Source organism: Camelus ferus, chromosome 10 (assembly GCF_009834535.1).
Source record: "Camelus ferus isolate YT-003-E chromosome 10, BCGSAC_Cfer_1.0, whole genome shotgun sequence".
NCBI lineage: Eukaryota > Metazoa > Chordata > Mammalia > Artiodactyla > Camelidae > Camelus > Camelus ferus.
The window spans coordinates 51910011-51931514 of NC_045705.1; the positions used below are offsets into that span (position 1 = coordinate 51910011).

At 41.5% G+C, this 21504-nt stretch overlaps 2 protein-coding genes across 2 annotated transcripts in view; both read left to right on the forward strand.

The window, feature by feature from the left end:
• The first annotated feature begins 296 nt into the window (after positions 1–296).
• LYVE1 (lymphatic vessel endothelial hyaluronan receptor 1) lies at positions 297–13287 on the forward strand. Its single transcript, XM_006192907.3, has 6 exons — positions 297–581; positions 3980–4151; positions 4261–4400; positions 10271–10582; positions 11243–11321; positions 11868–13287. The coding sequence occupies exons 1-6, from the start codon at positions 494–496 to the stop codon at positions 12052–12054; spliced, it is 978 nt and encodes a 325-aa protein (XP_006192969.2). The 5' UTR covers positions 297–493; the 3' UTR covers positions 12055–13287.
• Positions 13288–19888: 6601 nt separating this feature from the next.
• The window catches only part of RNF141 (ring finger protein 141), a 35786-nt gene continuing 34170 nt past the window's right edge, over positions 19889–21504 (forward strand). Inside the window, exon 1 of the mRNA XM_032489031.1 lies at positions 19889–20114. Coding sequence (XP_032344922.1) covers positions 20058–20114 — 57 coding nt within the window. The 5' untranslated portion in view covers positions 19889–20057. The remainder of the gene's footprint in view (positions 20115–21504) is intronic.

Sequence of the window (21504 nt, forward strand, 5' to 3'; positions counted from 1 at the left end):
AAAAAAAAAACCCACTGATTGTGGGAGGGAAAGAAGCACAATCCATGCTTAACCTCCTTTAGAGACAGAGACACCCCTAGGAATATATAAATGAGCGAGCTCCAGCGTCGGTAACGATGAACCTTGGGAGAACTGAGCTGGTGGGGGAGGTGGGCGGTGGCAGGGAATATGAGAATTGGGGAAACCTTCAGCAGTTCACATTGTACTATCTGCCTTCCTCCTCTGTGTGTTTTCTGAGTCAGCATTAGCTAAATTTTCCAGAAAGCTGTCCACAAAGTACAGCCTGAGCATTCAAGGGACGTCACTCATTTCCCCTAGTGACCTTGACAAGTCAGAAGCTTGGTAGCAGGGAAATCCGGATGTCTCAGTCATGAACTGGAGCAGTAGGGGGGGCCCACATATTTCCAGAAGTCTCCATCCAGACTGGTGATTATCTGCTTCTGTTCCTGCCAGTGCCCATTGGAGGTGCTTCTCTGGCTCTGAAGGGGCTGGCATGATGGCCAAGTACTTCAGCCTGGTGTTGCTTCTTGCCTCCATCTGGACCACAAGGCTCTTGGTCCAAGGCTCCCTCCACGCAGAAGGTAGGTTTCTTACCAGATTGCCAGCATGAGGCAAGGCAAGATCTTGCAAACTGTCCTAAGCCTACCAAGTTCTTGACTGAATTTCTGGGGATGGGGGGCGACCCTCCAAGTCAACAGAAGATCTCATTGGTAGGATTGCTCTGCCAGAAATTTTCTGACCATATTTGTCAACTTCACTCAAATGATTCTCATTTGCCTTTTATGTGCTCTTGACTTTTATTTTTTGTTATGAGCTATTTTTAATGAGAATATTTTGAAACAAAACATTGAGGGAAGATTTATTTTAAGAAGTGTTTCATTGAAGAAGCAAATGATGACTGTGAAAAAATTTTAAGCAATCACTAAATCTGGGGAAGATGGCTAACTTTCACAGAATATTGGTCTGTTTTATGTTTTTGGAAGTGTCAGTATAATTATTTTAATATCAGTTTTACTATACTATCATGGAATGCATTCTTTTAAAATATGCAGTAAATAACAAATTAACTGAAACAAATCTGTGAAAATATAAGTTTAAAAATTAGCCATCAAGCTCCCTGCCAAAGAAATGACTTGAAATGATTCCTTTTAGGCTTTTGAGATGCCTAAATGGTAACCATTCTGCACTGTAGGCAAAAAAAAATTGTGACTCAAATCACTTATTACAGCTCTGGGCAAATGAAAATCTGAGCACTTTAAAAGGAAAATTGTATTGCTAAGCTGAAAGATGCACTGAGAAATATGTCAGGAACAGACATCCAGACTTGGTTCATATATTGTCATATTCAATTTTATAAGGGAGATTAGGTTACATGATTGGTTTTTCAAATACCAGAACTATTACTTTTAAACAAGTTTGGCCCTCTTGGACATCCCCCTGGGAAGACTATTCACTTTTCCCCAAAATACTGCCATTTCTCAAATTATTCTGGAACTTGTTCTTTGACATTGTCTCATTACACTCTTTGGGTCATCCTCAATGATGGCAAAATTTTCCTAAGGAAATTAAAATTTTAGAAACAACTGAAGGTTATACAAGAGTCATGACTGGGGGAAAATGTGGTTAATGAAATAGAGTGGATGAGGATGGGCACTGGGATTTTTGAGGGTCTATCTATCTATTTCTTAAGAAGATGTTTTATAGTTGAAGGAACAGGCTCAGTGAGGCCAAGTAACTTGCCTGCTCTCATAAAGGCAGTACATAATGAAGTTTAGGTTTGAATTCAGCTCTGATTCCTCGGTATATACTGTTTCTACTAGGCTGGCTGTTTCCTAAGAACTCTTAAGGAAGGGGTTACTGGAGCATCCCTTTGATTCCAGTTCCCCATCTTTGTCCTTAAATAGGAAAGCATAAAATCTACTAATATTTGTTGACTGCCTACTATGGACCCATCTTCCACCAGATACAAATTACCTAATTTAAAACTTCTGACAAAAATTCTATAAAGAAGATACAACTACCCTCCTTTTACAAATGAGAGTGCTAACTTGCCCAAAGTCCCAAGGCCAATTAACAATAGAAGAAATATTCAAAGCCAAGTCTCTTGCCCAGAATGGATCTATCATTCCTTGTAATAACAATACTTAGAGTAAAGATGATGTATGATGAGAGAGCATCAAGACCCATTTTATTGTGTAATTAATATTCCTTCTCTAAAAGTATTCCCAAAGAAGCAGCCATAAGAGTTTCAAACAATAGCAAGCTTATGAGTTAAATGAGCCAAATTCCAGGACAAATGGTGTGTTCCAAGAGTTCATCTCAAGGGGTGTGTGTGTGTGTGTGTGTGTGTGTGTGTGTGTGTTCATCTTCTCCCCATGAACACAGTGGGAAGCAGAATAGTGTCCTAGTTAAGAACCGGGGTTTTAGTTATCAATCATAGCTGGGTTTGTGCCCCCAAACTGCCACCTAGTTGCTCCATATCCTGGAGCTTGGGAAAGTTATTCAATCTCCCTGAGCCTCAATTTTCTGTTAAATGACACAGAGTTTGGCACAGAGTAGCACCCACAGATGATAGAAGTTGGAAGTAACTTTGGTATCAGTATTAACATCGGTGTTGAATAGTGCACAGTCACAAGACACTGTTCTGTTACAAACACTCACATTGAGTGCCGGCTCTCTGGTCTCCTTTTTGCTGAGAGCAGGGTCTGGAAGCAAACAAGGCTAGCCACAAATACCATATATCATATTCACTTCCCTTCCCCCAGCCCCCTGCTCCAGAGCATGACAAGGTCATATGGAGGACTTAGAAATGATCTTTCCATGTTTGCAAGAAGAAACTTCCTTTAAATACCAACTTGGACGGTGGTCAAAGCATTTGACTGGCCGTCCGATGCACAGATTTGTGTTCAAGCAATTACCTGGGAGACTGAAATGCCCTTTTATGGACTTCTGTGGAGGAAGCCCAATAAGAATAAAATACCTGAATGCAATGCAACTTTGCAATTTCATCCAGGTCTATACATCCAGAACCCAGAGGGAAGGGATCAAGAGAACTCTCAGATTCATTAGATTTTGAGTAAGAGATTATTCACATCATAACTGATCAACTGCATCAGCTCCCCTAGGGAGATCAATCATTAGCAGTTTAAAACCAAAATGCTTTGAAGGTAGCATAATGATACTCTGTTATGATGTATTAATACCTACTATATGGCAGGCACTATGCTAAGCATTTATCTGAATCAACTCATTTCACTTGTACCACCCTATACAACAGTTGTTCTTCCAATTTTATAAATATAGAAACTGAGGCTCAAGGAGATGAAGTAACTAGCCTAAGGCCACAGAGCTAGCAAGTGACATAGGTTAGATTCAAATCCAGGACTGACTCGAAAACTCTACTTCCTTTATTTAGTTTCTCTGCCATGCAAGCTTCATGATCTGACTCCTCCAGGAACTTCTGAGTAAGCCTGCCCCCCAATGGTCAGAGAAGACCTAGGACTGAGAAAGTTCACATTCTGTTCTACTAAGTACCACATTTTTTAACCCATCTCAGAAATAGTGGTCTCCCTAACCAACATTAGTTTAAAGTATTGCTAACTATTCTGTTAACCCGAGCCCTGAATTCTATCTTTCTCAAAGCCACAGACCCTTCATGTTATAGACTCCAAAAGGGTTTGTAGCAGCTGTGTCCCCTAGACCACACCCCAGGAACATCCATGGAGCATCCGTATAATGAACAAGGTACCTTGATGCAGTGAAGGAGGATGGACTCGGGTCTAGAGAGAGGTACAGCGTGGATCAGGGCAAGCACCCACCTAACTCAGCAGGATGTCCTTGCAGAAAATGCCTGGCCTGTGTCCTGTTATTTCTAAACTTTAATCCCAGCTGCTGAATCAAAACAACACTGTTGTGCTAGGAAGGAGAGCCTGCGGGCAAGGACAGCAGCACACTGAGGACCTATGTGATTCCTTTGCAGAGCTTTCCATCTCAGGACAATGCAGACTCAGGGGGATCGTCCTTGTGAGCAAAAAGACAAACCCGCAGCTGAATTTCACAGAAGCCCAGGAGGCCTGTAGGCTGGTGGGACTCACGTTGGCCAGCAAAGACCAGATTGAAGCTGCATGGGAAGTTGGCTTTGAGACTTGCAGGTGAGAAACAGCTGGGTTCACGAACTCTGCAGGAGCTCTTTTGGTTCTGTGTTCTTGTTCAGAAACAGAGATCAGTGTATCCACTCAATGAATGTGTCTTCTGTTACAGCTATGGCTGGGTTAAAGATCAGTTCTTGGTCATCTCTCGGATTTTCGCAAACCCCAAGTGCGGGAAGAACGGGAAGGGCGTCCTAATTTGGAGAAATTCACCTAATCAAAAGTTCAGGGCCTATTGTTACAACTCATCTGGTGAGTCAGATCTGCAGTCTCTCCACATGGCATGTTTTCTCTGAGTTTCTATAGCTCTGTGACCTGTCAGAAGAGTAAGACTGAGCAGCCACAGAAGGAATCATGGTGATGGCCATGGAATCCTCCCAAGACTGCCTCTTCGACCAGGCTAGAAGCAGTGTGCCCCTCAGAGGGAAACATTAGGGCAACACAGGGAGAGGGCACCTCAGGAGGCTCCATCACCCGCCCCTTTCCAGCCTATAAGATAAACAAGAAGAAGGGATGGAAACATCCACTATGGACAAAGCAAGGTACTAAGCGATCTCACTGAAACTTAACAAGCTCCCTAGGAGGTATGCTCTATCTTCCCCATTTTATAGACGAAGAAGCTTAGTTCGGAGGACGTTTAAGTAGCTTGGTCTAAGGTCTCCTCACTCTTAAGATTCACACACAGATCTCACTCTGTGGCCACGCTCTTTCCAGTATCCCACATTCCTTTACAGGAGTGGAAATTCAGGTACTGCATTTGATGTTGAAGCTAGAAAATAGAACTGATTTGCTCATGGCCACGGGGTCATCCCTTCAACCTTGTTTGGAGACCTCAGTCGCCTTCGCCCAAGTGCTTGACCTAAGTAACTTCTCCAAAAGTTGTCCTTTGACTAAACACTTGCTCTCACTTTATCATAAGAACCTCTGTCTGATTTATCACTCTTCACAGATACTCATAAATCATACCTTCTAAAGGTCAGATGGCTCAGTGGTCATTCTCTAAGATCCAAGAGATGAAAGGTCACGGGCAACATTTTGTTGCCCAAAGGCAGCATAAGATCCAGGCAGTTCTCTGAACCAGGGGCCCTTGGCCTAGGAAGGGCCCTGAAAGCGGCTTTGTCCATTCCCTCACTTCACGGATGAAACAACCATAGCTCAGAATGGAGGTTTGTCTGGTTCAAAGTCCCACAGTCAGTTGATGGCAGAGCCAAGACTGGAACATAAAGCTTCTTCCCACTTTTTTTCCACCATCCTCCTTCTCTCCTCTGCCTCTTCCACACATCACTTTTGGCTAGGGAATCTGTGGTTCACGCCTCTGCTTATCTCATGGCCAGTTTTCACCTGTCAAGTGGTCTGGCCTTCCTGCCAGCTGTCAGTGCAGAGATAGGACACCCAGCCCTCTGGGCTAAACAAAAAGGAGTCAGGGAAGAGGACCTGGATTCCTCTTGGTTTTATTTAACTTGTATTTCCATTCCCTACATTCCCTGTATACTTAAAGTCAGGTGTAAAGGCTTGGTTAGACTCATGTTCACTGTTTTGGGCAAAAATACTTCATAATGATGTCATGTCCTTTAGATCATAACAAAAGGTACTTCATGTCAGTTCATCCTACTATTAATATGCTATTTGAACAAGATGGTGGCTGCCAGGCTTCTCTAATGAACTCAGAACGATATGTCTTCCCCTTTGCAGTGGATAGGTAATACCATCCACTATGATAGTGTGATATTTTGGCACCATGCAAATATTCTGACCCCCAACCATCTCTTACCTGATAGTTCAAGCAGACAGTAATGATCCTTGCTGGACTCAGTTACTATATACAGGGCTGCAAAATGATAATTTTCTAAATCTATTCTTTTTTTTAACTTTTTTTTATTGAGTTATAGTCGGTTTACAATGCTGTGTCAATTTCCAGTGTAGAGCACAATCTTTCAGTTATACACGAACATACATATATTCATTGTCACATACTTTTTTGCTGTGAGCTACCACAAGATCTTGTATATATTTCTCTGTGCTATACAGTATAATCTTGTTTATCTATTCTACATATGCCTGTCAGTATCTACAAATTTCGAACTCCCAGTCTGTCCCTTCCCACCCCCACCCCCGGCAACCACAAGTTTGTATTCTATGTCTATAAGTCTGTTTCTGTTTTGTATTTATGTTCTCTCTTTTTTTTTTTTCAGATTCCACATATGAGCAATCTCATATGGTATTTTTCTTTCTCTTTCTGGCTTACTTCACTGAGAATGACATTCTCCAGGCACATCCATGTTGCTGCAAATGGCATTATGTTGTCTTTTTTATGGCTGAATAGTATTCCATTGTATAAATATACCACATCTTCTTTATCCAGTCATCTGTCAATGGACATTTAGGCTGTTTCCATGTCTTAGCTATTGTAAATAGTGCTGCTATGAACATTGGGGTGCAGGTGTCTTTTTGAAGTAGGGTTCCTTCTGGATATATTTCCAGGAGTGGGATTCCTGGGTCATATGGTAAGTCTATTCCTAGTCTCAATCTATTCTTTCTTCTGCATTTATCAGCTGGCATTCTTTGATAAAGAAGAATCTCTCTCTCTCTCTCTCTCTCTCTCTCTCTCTTCCTCCCCCCCCTCCCTCTTTTCCTCCCTCACACACACACACACCTCCCTCCCCATCACACTACTATGGTCACATGACATTCTGCTTTGTGTGTTCAATAGTTATTGTCAGTTTTACAATTATTATTCTTTTCTTCTTCTTGATACTCAAATTGTCCCAAATTTGAAGAGTGGAGCCCCTTCTAGTTGACTTTTGTGTCCTTTCCCCCATTAGTCTTTGAGCAAGTCATTGCTTTCTCGCATAATAGCATGTCCCAGGTTCACTTTGTACTTTCCCTGTCCCAGACATGGAATCAGCCATTTATTTCTCCAAGGGGCTGTGTGTCCTTTGAATGGAGAATGTTAATTAGAGACCAAGTCTACATGCAAGTTGTTCTCATTACTACTCACATTTTCATTGCTTCTCAATCCTTTTCAGTGGGCAGCTAGGGAATATATATATTTTATAAATTATGCATTTGTATTGATATTTCCAATTCAAATTTAACAATTCAAGTTTTTCTTTGTTTACTGTGTTTTTACTTGCATCTTTTTTCCCTCTTATATGGAAAATCCTTGTTCCCAGTAAAGAATATATTTTCTTATCCTACAATAGTTTCAAAATTATAAAAACAACATTATTAGGAATAATAAACCTACTGAGTGGAATCTGAGATTCCTTTGCATTTCTTTTAGTCCTTAGAAGGTACCCCTCTAAGGATGTACTGTCAGAGAATTCTGTTCAAAAGTGACTTTGTTAGAGCAGGCAGAGAGCTAGATATGAGCAGAGAAAGGGGGGCACAGGCCAAATGGCAGGAAACCATACATCTTGTGAGCAGCAGGGGACTTCGGGCAGACAGAGGAAAACAGGAACCTCTAGACTGACAGAAACCACACATTTTGGGGTGACAAGGGTCCTGGAGGCAGACAACGAAAATGGGAAAGGCAGGAATCTTCAGCATCCAAATGCAACCTTTTGCTCATTATGCCCTCATTTTAATAAAATTACCCTTGCAGATTAGAAGTACCCATCATGCACCAACGCCATGACACTTCTGATCCAGACTAAATAAGGGCAAAAATCCCTCCTCCCCTTGGGAAGGGGGAGTTGGGATGAAAATCAGGAAATACAACCCCAAGCCCCTCCCTCCCCAATGAATATTTTGCCCACTTATTTTTACACCCTATGTAACCAGCTTCCCAAAGAAACAGCACAGCTGCTCACCCTTGCCTGCACACTCACCCCTTGAGAGAGTCCCATCTCTTAATAAATCCTCACTTTACTTTTTTGACCTCCATCTCTCTCTCTCTCTAAATTCTTTCTGCGACAAGAACCTACTCTCTGGTGACAACTTGAGATTTGTTACCCTGTGTGGTTATGTTATCATTTTGAAATAATTAGGCTCACCTGCTCCTGTTTGCCATCTATGAGGATCAGAGTTACCCTAACCCTCAGCCTGACACTCGTCCTGAACTTACCCAATGTCTCTTTGTTTTTGTGACTTTCCTTTTTATTGCTGTCTGGTGAGCTCTGGGGATCAGAGTAACCTTAGACCTTATCCTAATTGTCTTATTGCTATCTTTGTGAGCTTTGGGGATCAGACCAAAGTGCTTTTAACGTTCTGTGTGTCCCACCTGTTTCATGCTGTTCTCACTGCCACAGTGCCCCTCTTCTTCATCACCTGGTACCTTGTATCCTTTATTCAAGTCTCAAGTACCATCTTCTTTGGCATACTCCTTACTCCCAGAGTTCCTCTTGGGCTCCAACCACACTGTGCTGTATCTATCAGAGCACTTGGCACATTCCAGAGAAATTATAGTTTGGAAGGGAAGGAGAGCCAGGTCCTAACACTTCCAGGTGAGATGCAGTTGTGCCCCAATCAGTTAGGGACCACAGGACCAGATTGCTATTGCTCCCTCACATTGTGGCTTTCTTGGCTACACTTAAAGAACAGAGAGGCAAAGGAAACTCATTCTTACGGATCTTACATGTTGTACCATGCGTGTTGTACTGTGCATGTTGTACTTGTATGCTAGGCCCTGTGTGTGTACTCTCTCATTAATCCTCAGTAAAACGGTACAAGTGTATCATTTCTACTTTTCAAGGGAAGTAACTGATGCTTAGAGTGTGCTTTGCTGTGGTCACAGTTGATAGGGGACAGAGCCAGGATTGGCTCTGTCCCTTGGTAACCCCAAGTTTGTTTTCTATCCCAGCACGATATATTGTGTTCAGAATGTTTTTCCCCCAATACTAAGAAAAAATAAACGTTCATTTTTTTGGAAGGAAGTATTTAGCACATGCTCGAGTATGGCAAATGTAACTAAAAGTTCAGGTCAGAGGTCAAGGATGATGTCTATTTGAACAGAGGTCTTTTCAAAGTAAAATGAATAGTGTAAAATATTGACTGAATGCCTAGGTGGTCAAAATGTTTTTTCATGTTTACCATGGCATTGAATGCTAATTTTTACTTAACTTTCAAAAATGAATAGAATTCATTTTTCTTCATAGCTAACATTCCACTTGGTGCTACCCACTGCCACAATATTTGTAGAGATTTAAAATAGATGCAAATTCATATTGCAATATATTGCATGGCTCTGTCATTTACTAGCTGTGTGACTTTGGGCAAGTTATTCAATTTCTCTGAGTTTCAGCTTCCTCCTCTGTGAATGAGGGTTTTATAAAACTGTTGAATGGAGTGCCATGGTTGACTCAGAGCCACAGGTTCAGCAAATGTCAGTTTCCTCTCAACCACATTCAACAGATTCGATAGCAAACCTACATCCATCCCCGGTCCCCTACCTCCTTTTTTGAACAAACATTTGATGAGCACAGAGAAAGCTGGTTTTAGTAGATCCTTGTCCTGAAGTGATATCATGTGTGTGTATTTGGTCTCCCCATATACTCCTTTCTTCATTTCACTTTTCCTTCCCTCCTTCATTCATCAGATATTTTTTGAGCATGTACTATGTGCCAGGGGCAGTGCACATACTTTGATGACCAGAATAGACAGGGATCCTGCCTCCAAGTAGCTCCCAGTCCAGTGGGGAGCAGTGTAACGAATCATGACAAGGAAAGAACAAGGAGGGGCAAGAACACTTGTCTAGGGACCCAGTCTAGTTATCAAGTCTGCTTAGGAAAGAGATGCTCAGTCTGAGCCCTGAAGGACATGTAAGAGCTAAATAAAGAGAAGGCAAAGAGTCTCACGGGTGAAGAAAACATCATGATCAAAGGCTTGGATGTGAGAGAAGGCACATCAGAGAACTGAAGGGGAGTTTCAGTATGGCCAGAGGAACGAGGGAAAGACCGATCAGGTGAGGCTGGCCGTGTCAGCAGAGGCCAGATCATGGAGGGCCTTATAGGCCATGCAGTAGAGGCAGTCACTGAGAAAGATTCTAAAGGAATAATATGGTTAGATTCGCATCTTTGTAAGACCATTCCAGCTGCAGTATAAGGGGGTTGGAGGAGAGGAAGACCAGTTATGAGGCTGTTGCAATACTTACTTGCTATTTCATTATTTCCCTCCCCTGACAGATATTTGGATTAACTCATGCCAGCCGGAGGTTATCACCACCAATGATCCCATATTCAGCACTGAAATGGCAACACACACAACAGAAGTGACTGTCAGAGACAGCACATACTCAGCATCCTCTGCTGAGGGACCTTACTCTGTTACACAGACTGTGTCTCCTGTTCCTGCTCTGGCTTCCACTTCTACTCCACGGAAAAGAAATTTAATTTGCATAACAGAAGCTTTTATGGAAACTAGCAGCATGTCTACAAAAACTGAATTATATATTGAAAATAGAGTAGCGTTCAAGAATGAAGCTCTCGGGTTTGGAGGTAAAACTTTCTGCATTATGTGTATGTGTTTGTGTGTGTGTGTGTGTGTATGTGTTTGTGTGTGTGTGTGTGTGTGTGGTGTATTTATGTATAACAGGCAAAATTAGCCTATATCCATATTGGGCACTCAGGACCTGCCAAGTACAAATAAAAGCTTAATGTAAACTCAACCTTCATAAATCATAGGACTTGAGGTCTCTAAAGAATCTTAATGATTAAAAATCATGAGTGTAAAAAAAAGCTTCACTCTTTAAAATGCAAAGACTCTTACAAGTAAACTACTATCTATTAATATATAGAAGTTTTTAAAAAATAGAATCTTAAATGCCTATGATTAGTAGGTTTGTTTTCCTATTTAAAGGAGGAGTCTTAATGAGCTCAAAACTTATCTCAAAGCCACAAAGAGGAAATGGATTCTGTTGTGTTGCAATTTCTAAAACAGAGAGAGTGAGAGGCAAACAAGGTCAAGGATTCTACAGGCAAGAAGCAAAAAAGCACATGTGCGCCCAACACCCTAAGAGGCCCCTGTGTGGCCCCAGAGTAGGCTCTTTTCCTTCACTGTCTGCAGTCTCCATCCTGCGGAAGGATGATGTGTTAGGAAAGCAGTGCACAACTGTGTCCAAGTGAGGGACCAACAGGCCCTGTCTCTGTCTCCCCCAGGTGTTCCCACGACCCTGCTGGTACTCGCCCTCCTCTTCTTTGCTGCTGCCGCTGGCCTAGCAGTTTGCTACGTCAGAAGGTAGGGTTGTTGGTACACTGTGAGTCTTGTCATCTTTGTCACATCCGTATCTTGCATTTAGCCAAGGTTGTTCTTAGCATCCCCTCCGTCAAAATGGAGCTGGCAGTCCTCTTATACTGTAGATTTTCTCCCTCCCCTCACCTGTCCTCCCTATCACCCAATCTTTCCTACTATTTCAGCTCATGTATGTTATCCAGCCTTTAGATGTAGGTCAATGGCTGTCCCTTTGAATATTAAGAAGTAAGAAGAAAAGATTGACACCTAGAGGAAAACATATATGCTTTATTTGATTTTCTGTTCTTTGTTTTTGATGAGAGGGTTGTGAGGTCAGCCTAAAGTTTGGCCTGCAAACTTACGGTCGCATATAAATAAATCCATTCCTGTGGGGCTGTGTTAAGGCATTTGAGCATGCCTGGGTTAGCATCTCTCTGAAATAAAGATTCCCAGCATACTCCGTCACTATGGGCCATCACAGACTAAGTGTTATCTACTAGTCCATGGGTTACATAGAAGTCTCTCACTTTACTTGCATGTTTATGCCTACAGGTATGTGAAGGCCTTCCCCTTTACAAACAAGAATCAGCAGAAGGAAATGATTGAAACAAAAGCAGTGGAGGAGGAGAAGGCTGATGACGGCAATCTGAATGCTGAATCAACGAAAATCGATAAAAAGCTGGAAGAGCCGAAGAGTCCACCCAAAACCGCAGTGCGATACCTGGAAGCTGAAGTTTAGGTGAGAAAGAAATGAGAGGACACACCTGAGGCTGATTTCCTTCCTGATACATGTCCTGGCCCCAGATCAGGAGCCTAAAAGGGCCAAAGAACCAAACTAGAAAGTCCACCCTTGGTGGCTAATTGAAGTCAGCTCCAGGCTACCTTTGGACTCTGGAGCTCACCAAAGGGAAATCCCTTTTTCTTATTGCAGTCCTTTCTGGACCCTATCCTCCTACCTCCAAAGCTTCCCACAACCTCTCTAGCCTGGTTATGTCCTAATAATATTCTGGTGGGAGAAAGGAGCTTGTGCAAAGCATCAGGACCTAAAAGAGCTAATCAGAACATGTTTGTCAAGAGGACTTCAGGCTGGCTGAGAACCGGTGAGTTGAGAGCTAGGAAACCATTGGATCAAGGCTTTGTCTATTGATTGATTCTACAGCTCAGATCCTTTCTTCAGCTCTGGAAAGGAAACACCACCTGGCAGGTCCTTCTGAGGCAAGAGCAAAAGAAGGAAGGAGAAGTTTAGCAACTGAAGGCCAGGAAGATTCTAATGACTTGAGACCCAATCTCTGCAAAGCCAAAATAAGCAGAGAAAAAGAATGAGGCTGAGGCTATTGACAGCATCTTGTCAGTAGGGACTGTAACTACAGACAGGGCCGAAGTATTCATCTCTGAATAATTTGAGTTGGAATCACTTTATAGAACCTACACATACATACTTTTCTCTCTCCCCCACTGCTATTTTCTCTAGAAGAATATACTTTTACAAGAAATGCCCCCCCAATCTCTTACAAACTTCTATTTTTATCTGAGTTACAGAAATCATTACTGAATAAAATTACTGTGTTAAGAAGCAGTAAAATTTAATAAACATTTGCTGAATGCCTACTCCATGGCAGGACCTGTGCAAGTTATTACATTCTGGAATTGATTATTATTCATCAAAAATTGCATATGGTAGAATGTATGAAGGTAACATTTTTCAGTATTAATATCTCCAACTTATCCACTTCCAAAACCTTTTTTTTTTTTTTGCTGAGACTAACCTCATTATTTTCTCATTAACATGGCAACCACTATAACCTTAATTTATTTTCAACATACCTAAAAAGTACATCATTGCCTCTATAGACCAAAGCACATTTTTCAAAATGTCATTACCAAGTACATCACTAACTCTCCTTTCTCCAAACAAAGGGGCCTGAAAAGGGCAAAAATATTTGTGCCGAAAAAATAAAAGCATTTAGAAAATTTCTTTGCTCTCTTATTTACATAGGTGCGTTATACCGTTCATGCAAAATTGAAGTAATCCGCTGTTTGCAAAAGTGAGAGACAACTCTGGTTGTTGCAATACATCCATAAACCCAATGGTACAGACATCACCATGTGGGGCTCTCTTGCTTCAGATGGTCTTATTTTAAGGAGGTCAAGTATACACACATAATTCAGTTCTTTACCTAGGATTCAGGTCCTACATTCCAATCTGTTTCAGAGCTCGCAGAGAACCGAGATTCAGGTTGGCTCATTTGGCCTTTTTCTCTAGCTTTCCCTCTCCCTCTCTCTAGTCTTTCCCTGTCAGACTGCTAATATCTTCTTCCCCTCACCAGTAATCCCACAGTTCTATGGTCCTTTCAGCTCAGAAGCTATACCCTGTTGGCATAGTCTCTTATGGTTGGCCCACAGAGTATTATCTTAACATTTGTTTTAATTGCCAAGAATTAAACATCAAGAGATTTCACATATTTATATTTCTGTTCCCTTGAAAAATGGCAAGATCTGAAGATAGAGAACCCATATTCCCTCATGGCCATAATTTTCTGATGCTGAGAAGTGGCTGTCTGCTTTAAATAGGCGATGCTCTCTCCACTTGACCACAGTCCTCACCACTCGCTATTGCACCCTCATACCAAAGTAAAGGTGCCATTTCTATGGATCCTATAGTACTATTGCCCCCCCTGCCCCTTTTCCCATACCTAGCCTATTTCATTCATTTACAACCTGCCTGGCCCTGAGTCTATGAGATTAAAACTCTGGTTTGTCAATTCTTAAGCTTTATCAGCCTCAACCAGGTCTCAGGGAGTAAAGAAGAAGGAGAGGGGAGTATAAGTGATGGTCTTCCTTCTGTGTATGTTAGCTGGAAAGCAATCAGGTCTTCTATACTAGGTCTCCCATCTGTGAGCATCTACCATGCAAATGGATACTACCATCTTCTCTTAATGTAGAAAGGTATATGCCCTACTTAGGAGGAGGAATAAGGAAAAAGGAAAACTCTGCCTAGCCAAATACAATTGCTAGACAGTCCAGGTATCAATTACAAACACACTGATGAATGTGTGTAACTTTCATCATTATGGAAGAAAGGGAAGGGAAGGGAAGGGAAGGGATGGGGAGGGGAGGGATGGGGAGGGGAGGGGAGGGGAGGGGAGGGAAGGGAAGGGAAGGGAAGGGAAGGGAAGGGAAGGGAAGGGAAGGGAAGGGAAGGGAAGGGAAGGGAAGGGAAGGGAAGGGAAGGAGGCCCTCCCAATAAAAGGCTCTGCGGCTGGACTGGGACGTGGAGCTGTCTCTACCTTCCTCTCCCCTCAACCCCCACCACTCGACCACTTTTTCCCCGCCCTTTCTTCTTTTGAGCAATAAAGCAGCCTTTCACTTGTCCCTCTGCCTCTGCTGAGAATTCTTTCTCAACTGCCGGGCAAGGACCCGTGTGTTTGGTTGGCTTTCCAGCTGGGGGAGAGGGGGTGGTCTCTCTCTATCTGCTAACATATGTACTTAAATAGCTTTCATGGTTTTTGAGAAATGCAAGAAAATGACTATTTTGAAGTTAATTTTGGTTGCTGTACTGTTTTTCACTTCAGCACCACTCCAAGCCTGAACCACAGAGATCATGACCAGCCACCAGCTGGAAGTCTACCAAGAGTCACCTCACTAGAACAAAAGACACTGCTATCACCCAGGAGAAAATTCCAAGGGATTTAGAAATGCTGTGTTAGGAACCAGGGTCAAAAACTAAGTATTAGAACAAAAGATGTTCCTGGTGCTTTTATCACTTAGGAGATTTCAAAGGTTTTAGGGGTTCTGTGCCTGGACCCAAGGGATATATACATGCACTCCCATAGTATATGCACAGTTAGCAAACATATAGCTAGATCTCAGTAAACGTTGAATGAATGAATTCCTTCTGATTTCACAAGCTCCAAGTCATACCTTAATCCAGCTATCTGTATGGAGTGTTAAGATCATTCAATACAGGGCCAATTGTTCCTGACCACCCAAATATTGTTCTTCCTGATGACTTTCTATTGGTATAGAATGCAATTGTGAGCAAGCCAGAAGAATACGTAAAGGCTATTTATTATACTTGAACTTTACTCTGTGAGTTGGCCATTGACTCACCTCTGTGAGTAATCTTATTTTAATATTTATTTTAACAGGGAAACTGCAGAGTGCTTTGGATTGTGGTCAAGTTAAAGAAAGGCAAGCACCCACAGCAACCACAAAAACAACAAATATCAGCAAAATTTGGCTCCTTGGTCTCTAGATTTTTATTTTAGTCTTTGAAGGCTAGATGCTTTCTTGGCAATCTGGAATTCTGCATACTAAATGCTAACATTTTCTAGAAATTAGGGGACATCTCCCGACTTTTTTTTTTAAACTATCCAATTATTGTTGTCATTTTGTTTTGAGTTTTGTCTTCAGATAAGTTGAAGACATTCTTTTGTGATCGAAAAAAGATAAAATCAATTACAAAAGACAATCTCTATGAATATCAAATCACATAATAGAACACTCCATTGTGCAAATTCTTTTACCTATGAAGATTATCATTTCATCAAAAGCTAAAACTAAATAATAGTAATAATAAAGACTTAGATGTTACAAACCACATAAAACTACAGTATCATAGTAAAATATCTCAAAATCACACCATATTTTCTCCATGAGTAGATTCCTTAAAATTGTTCTATTTAAAGACATACTATCAAGTGGAACTTCATGGAGGAGGAGATGTCTAAATCTAAAAGATCCAGCATGGAAACCTATGTTTGAGTTATAAATCTGGAAGGGAGGGTGGGATAAGGCATACACCACCCACAGACATCAGAGACGATGTGAACTCCCCATAGGTACTGACTAGTATCTAGGCAGAGGCAAGAGGCAAACCTGATGCCAGTTTGGATGGAAGTAGGGCTTTGTCTGTGGGTGATCTTGACCTGTGTCTGAAACCCGAGTGCAGGTAGCTCAAAGCCCTAAAATGCTCAGTGAAAGTGGCACAATAATATTTCAGTGAGTAAGCTGGGCGGCTGCCATCTGCATGGGTGGAGAATGTCATGTGGTGGCAACTGGAGCTGGGGAATGCTTCAGACTTTAATGGAAGCAAGAGAATTTTCCCATCCTTGCCCCTACCTCTGTATGTCCCCTTTTCAACATCCCCTCATGGAAAAAGTCTTTGATAACCAGATTGATAAAGGCCAGGACCTCTACTTGGCCTTATTTTACTTATGGGTGGAGTTATTCTGCTCAGTACTTATTCATGGCACTCAGTTGTCTACCTCCTGCCTCAGACTCTGGCAGGGCTTGGTCCTTTGAGGCAGAGGAGCCAGCCTCATCCATCACTTCCACTCCATATATATGGTTAGATAGGTGGGCTTGTGGTTCCCGTTGCATCCTTCTCTTCCTGGGTAGTATTTAGGCATCCAGTCCTAAACCCCATACCCAAAGCAGTTTCCATAGAAAGCCTTGCACTGGGGATTACTGGTTGATATCAATGAAGTCTGGGTAAGAGCAGAGATCATTATCCTTGTTACACCATCTGTACTTCCTTTATTCTTTCTCTTCCCAGAATGATAGCTTGGGAAGCACCAGTGTAATCTGCACTTCTCTAAATCTGTTGAAGCAGAATCCTGCTCCCTTGAAAAACTGCAACCCTCCAGGTTTATTCAGAAGCAGGCAACTCAAATGTGCTCACAAGCAAGTATGGTCACCTTCCACATAGCGTTAAGTATTTTCCCATTGTTTTTGGTCTAATTCTGCTCCAGTGAGTGCTGTCATATCTTCCATTAGGCACACTGGCCACTTCTGCTTGTTTCTCTCTTTTCCCACCAAGCATCATGACTATTTCCTCTAGGTATCAATCAATCTACCAGGCACGCTGTCTCTACTGCTAAACACTGCTTCTGTTTCCTCTGGGAACTGCCACACCCACAAGATTCTGCTGCTGCTGCTTCCCTGGTAACATTCTCCGTTGCACCTACCAACCAACAAAGCTGCTTCTTCAGATGACATCTTGTCCACTAGAACTGCTGCTTTTCCCCAGCAACCACAAAATTCTGCAAGCCCTGCCACTAATATATTGGTGTAAATATGTCCTATATATTAGTGTGAAGTAATATTTGGGACATACTTTTTTAAATTTGTTATTTACCTGAAATTCAACTTTAACTGGGCAGCCCGTATTTTATCTAGTGACCCAACTGTGGGACAGGTAAAGAATGAATGCTTCTTTCTCCATTTGTGATTAACTCCATTAGAAATGGACCAAAGCAGTCCTCACCATAACCTAGTGTACTGACTTTTTAGTGCAGACAGCTTTTGCAGTTTTTGTTAACATCTCTATAAATCTGAGACTTGGACTTGATTCCATGGGAATTGGTTCATGGACAAAACCTAGTTAAAATCACCCCCCTCCAGCCCACTGCCCATCCCATGACTAAGGCTTTATTATGCAATCATTTATAATGGCCTGGCTTCCTTTTCCCTTCAGATGAGTTCTCTCCCTAGGGGAAGAAAGAGCAATAGAGGCAGAGGTTATCCCAACCAGATATTAAAACATATTATAAAGCCCCTATAATCAAAACAATGCAGCACTAGTACATGAAAGGACTGACCAATGTAACAGAATCAACATCTCACAAATAGACCTAAACACGTGAAAATTTAATACATGTTAAAAGGGGACAAATGAAATGGGAGGGGGGAAGATGGACTAAATGGTGTTGGAACAAATGGACCATTTAATAAAAATGATAGAATCAAACCTGCTTTTCACATCATACGCCAGAATAAATTCCAGATGGATCAAAGATTTGAATATAATAACTGAAACCTTATAACTACTAGAACAAAACATTGGGAGATTCCTTTATAATCTGGAAGTGAGGAAAATCCTACTATGATGCAAAATCCACAAGCATAAAGATGTGATTGGTATCTTTATGAAGACTAGAATATATACACACTTTGATGAATTTGACTACATAAAAATGGTTTGCACGGCCAAAAATTCCCATTAAGCAAAGCTGAAAGACAAATGATAAGCTGGGAAAAGGCATTTGCAATTTAAAATATAGACAAAGGGCTAATATACTTAATATACAAACAGCAGATAACTAGGTGCGAACTCCTTAAAAGGAAAGAATTTGTCATTTCTCCTGTCTTTCCTGTATGGACAGACTGCATTTCAGGGTAACCAGATAACCCTAGTTTATAAGGAAAGTTTTTTGCAGAAGTGATGCAACTAAGAGTTCTAATAGTTATAAAATCACCATTCTGTAATCCCTAGTAACATGTATTCAGACTACCACCATAATGGGTAAAAGCATTAGATGAAATATTGACAGGAACCCCAATGATTAGTCTTAAAGTGGGACAAGCAGACATTGTGGGCTTCCTGACGTGATGCAACGTGAAGCTGTGTGCACAACCTATGAAGCATTCTTGCCAAAACAGCTGAACCGGAAACTAATCAAGCCTCAAAAGCCAAACTGCATTTACAGGAAAGATGGGGAGAGAAAGGAACAAGGTAAACGGAAGAAAACATAAACCCAGAATATAGGGATAGTCTATACAATTGACCCAGAATGATAGTATTTATGTGTTAAATTTCAGTACCTAATTATTCAATCAAACACTAATCCAAGTGTTGCTGTGTGTATTTTATACATGTAATTAATGTCCTCAGTCAATTGACTTTAGTAAGGGAGATTATCCTGATAACCTGGGTGTGTCTGAGTCAATCAGTTGAAAGACTTTAAGAGCAAAAGAGCAAAACAGGCTTCCCAGAACAGATTCTGTTTGTGCCCCGTAGTTTCAGCTCATGCCCAAGAGCTCCAGCCTGCCCTTTCTGACAGCGTGCTCTGCAGATTTCCAACTTGCTTGCACAGCCCCCACAACTGAGTAAGCCAGTTCCATGCAATATATACAGCATACATATGCAATACCTTAGCATATGTTTCCTACTTGTTCTGTTTCTCTGGTTCAATCCTAATACATCCAGTTTTTGTAACAAGTTGATAGCATGAAAAAAGCAGGGGAGGCAGACTGTTCTAAATCAAGACTTAAAATATAACAATCCAATGCAATGAGAGGCCAAAAAGAGCTGTGCTGAGATCAGTGATCATCGAACATAAAGATGAGGGATTGTTTGGATCCTGTACTAATGAAATTAGTACAGATTTACTGTCTATAAAAAGACTTTTTTTATTTTTACATAATCTGGGAAATATAATTATGGACTGGCTGCTTTTAGTCCTTGTCTTCCATGTAGTAGAGTGATAAACTGACCTCGGGGTAGCCTTTGCCATTTCCCATTAGTTTGGCCAAAAACCAGGTGGATGGCTCCCAGGATTGGAACAAGTAATCTCTATTGTTCTTGAACTTTCTCACTTCGTTTCCCCGGCCCTGTCTGTATACACTGGATTGATCTTTCCTTGCATCATACATGACAGCGGTAAGGTTTGAGTCTCACATTTGCAGGAGGAGAAACTTGACTCCTTTGATCTGTAGTGTTACTAGGCCCAGCTGGCTTAGGAAAAACCAGGCTTCCAGATGGAAGAGTTTAAAGGAGCAGAGACGGCTGATTGATTGCAGTAAAGCATTGGTGTGAAAGGACCTGACAACTAGGGAAGAAAATGTTAACTTGTCTCCTAGCCAAAAAGGCTGTCAAGGAAGTGGATTCCTCTGGTTTCAGTAAGGTAGGAAGTATTCAAAGAAAAAGCAGATAATGGCAGAGAAGCTGTCAGTAGGAAAATGGGGATTCCTGAGGTCAAACTGAGATGGCTGCAGCAGAAAGGAGGCTTGCCTGAGGTGAGTGAAGATGAGTTCTGACAGGGGAAGGTGGGCTGTGAAGAGCTGTACTAAAATCGGTGATCACAGAACATAGTGATGAAGGTTTGGGGGTGGAGGGCAGTGTTGGGAGGTGGCTTCGATTGACGTGATAACACTGGGGGTAGGGAGTATGCAGAGCTGACTCTCCCCAAGACCCAGATAGACATTTGCAGCAATGGGGTAGTAAAGTCATCCCTTTAAAATGATTCCCAAACACTAGGGTCCAATGTGTTGACCTGCTCGGGCTTAATATTGAGCACTACCACTGTAGACTTAATAAAGATAATATTTTAAATTGCTTGATAGGACAGCAAGAGGTAAGATAGACTGAATAAATATGTTTCAGCATAAGTGGATCAGCTAAGATATAATAACTTGGAACTTAGATTGAGATGATAGTGTGGAATAAACAAAAATGGTTTACACCCAATAGTAAAGAACAGTAGCTAAAACCTGAGCTTCTGAAGTCAGTGGGTTTGAATCCTTCTGCCATGTATGCACTATGTGAACTTGGGCAAGTTATTTCACTTCTCTAAGACTGTTTTCTCTTCTGTAAAATTGACATGATGTTAGTATCTACCTTTAACATCTGTCTTTTAGGGTCACTGTGAGGCTTACAGGAAATAATGCGTATGGAACACTTACAGTGCCTGGCACAGACTAAGAACTCAGGAAAAAAGATTTAAAAAAGAAGACTAAAAGAAATTTTAAAGAAGCACAGGATCCCCATGACAGAATTAGGAGACAGAAATCTCTGCACTTGAGTTAGCCCAAGAGACCAGAAGGAATATTGAAGCCACACCGAGATAGCAACTTTTGCGTTCAGGTGCCATTACTGTGGTGTTCATTCCTATGGGAGATATTCTATGTAATTACAGAAGTGCAGGATTGAGACACCAATAAAAGCTGACAATTGGGAATGTTGATTTGGGAGTCATCTGTATACAGGTGGTAACTGAAGCTATGAGTACCTGAGCTCTCCAAAAGTTTAAAAATAAAAGCAGAGAGCTGAGGCCAGAGCCTGAGAAGCAGCAGTCAGAAAGCAAAGATGAGATATAAAAACCCCAAAGTGCAGCGTCCTGGAAGATGATGAAGCTCTATTCTTTTTTTAAATTCGCATTCTTTTTTATTGAAGTATAGTCAGTTGACAATGTTGTGTCAGTTTCTGGTGTACAGCATAATGTTTCAGTCATACATACATATATTCGTTTTCATGATCTTTTTTCATTATAGGTTACTACAAGATATTGAATATACTTCCTTGTACTATATAGTATAAACTGATGAAGCTCCAATCTTGACTGTAGGTGACTCATTTTTCCTCTGTGTTCTGCACTGATCTAATTAAAAGCAGTTAATACATTGTGAG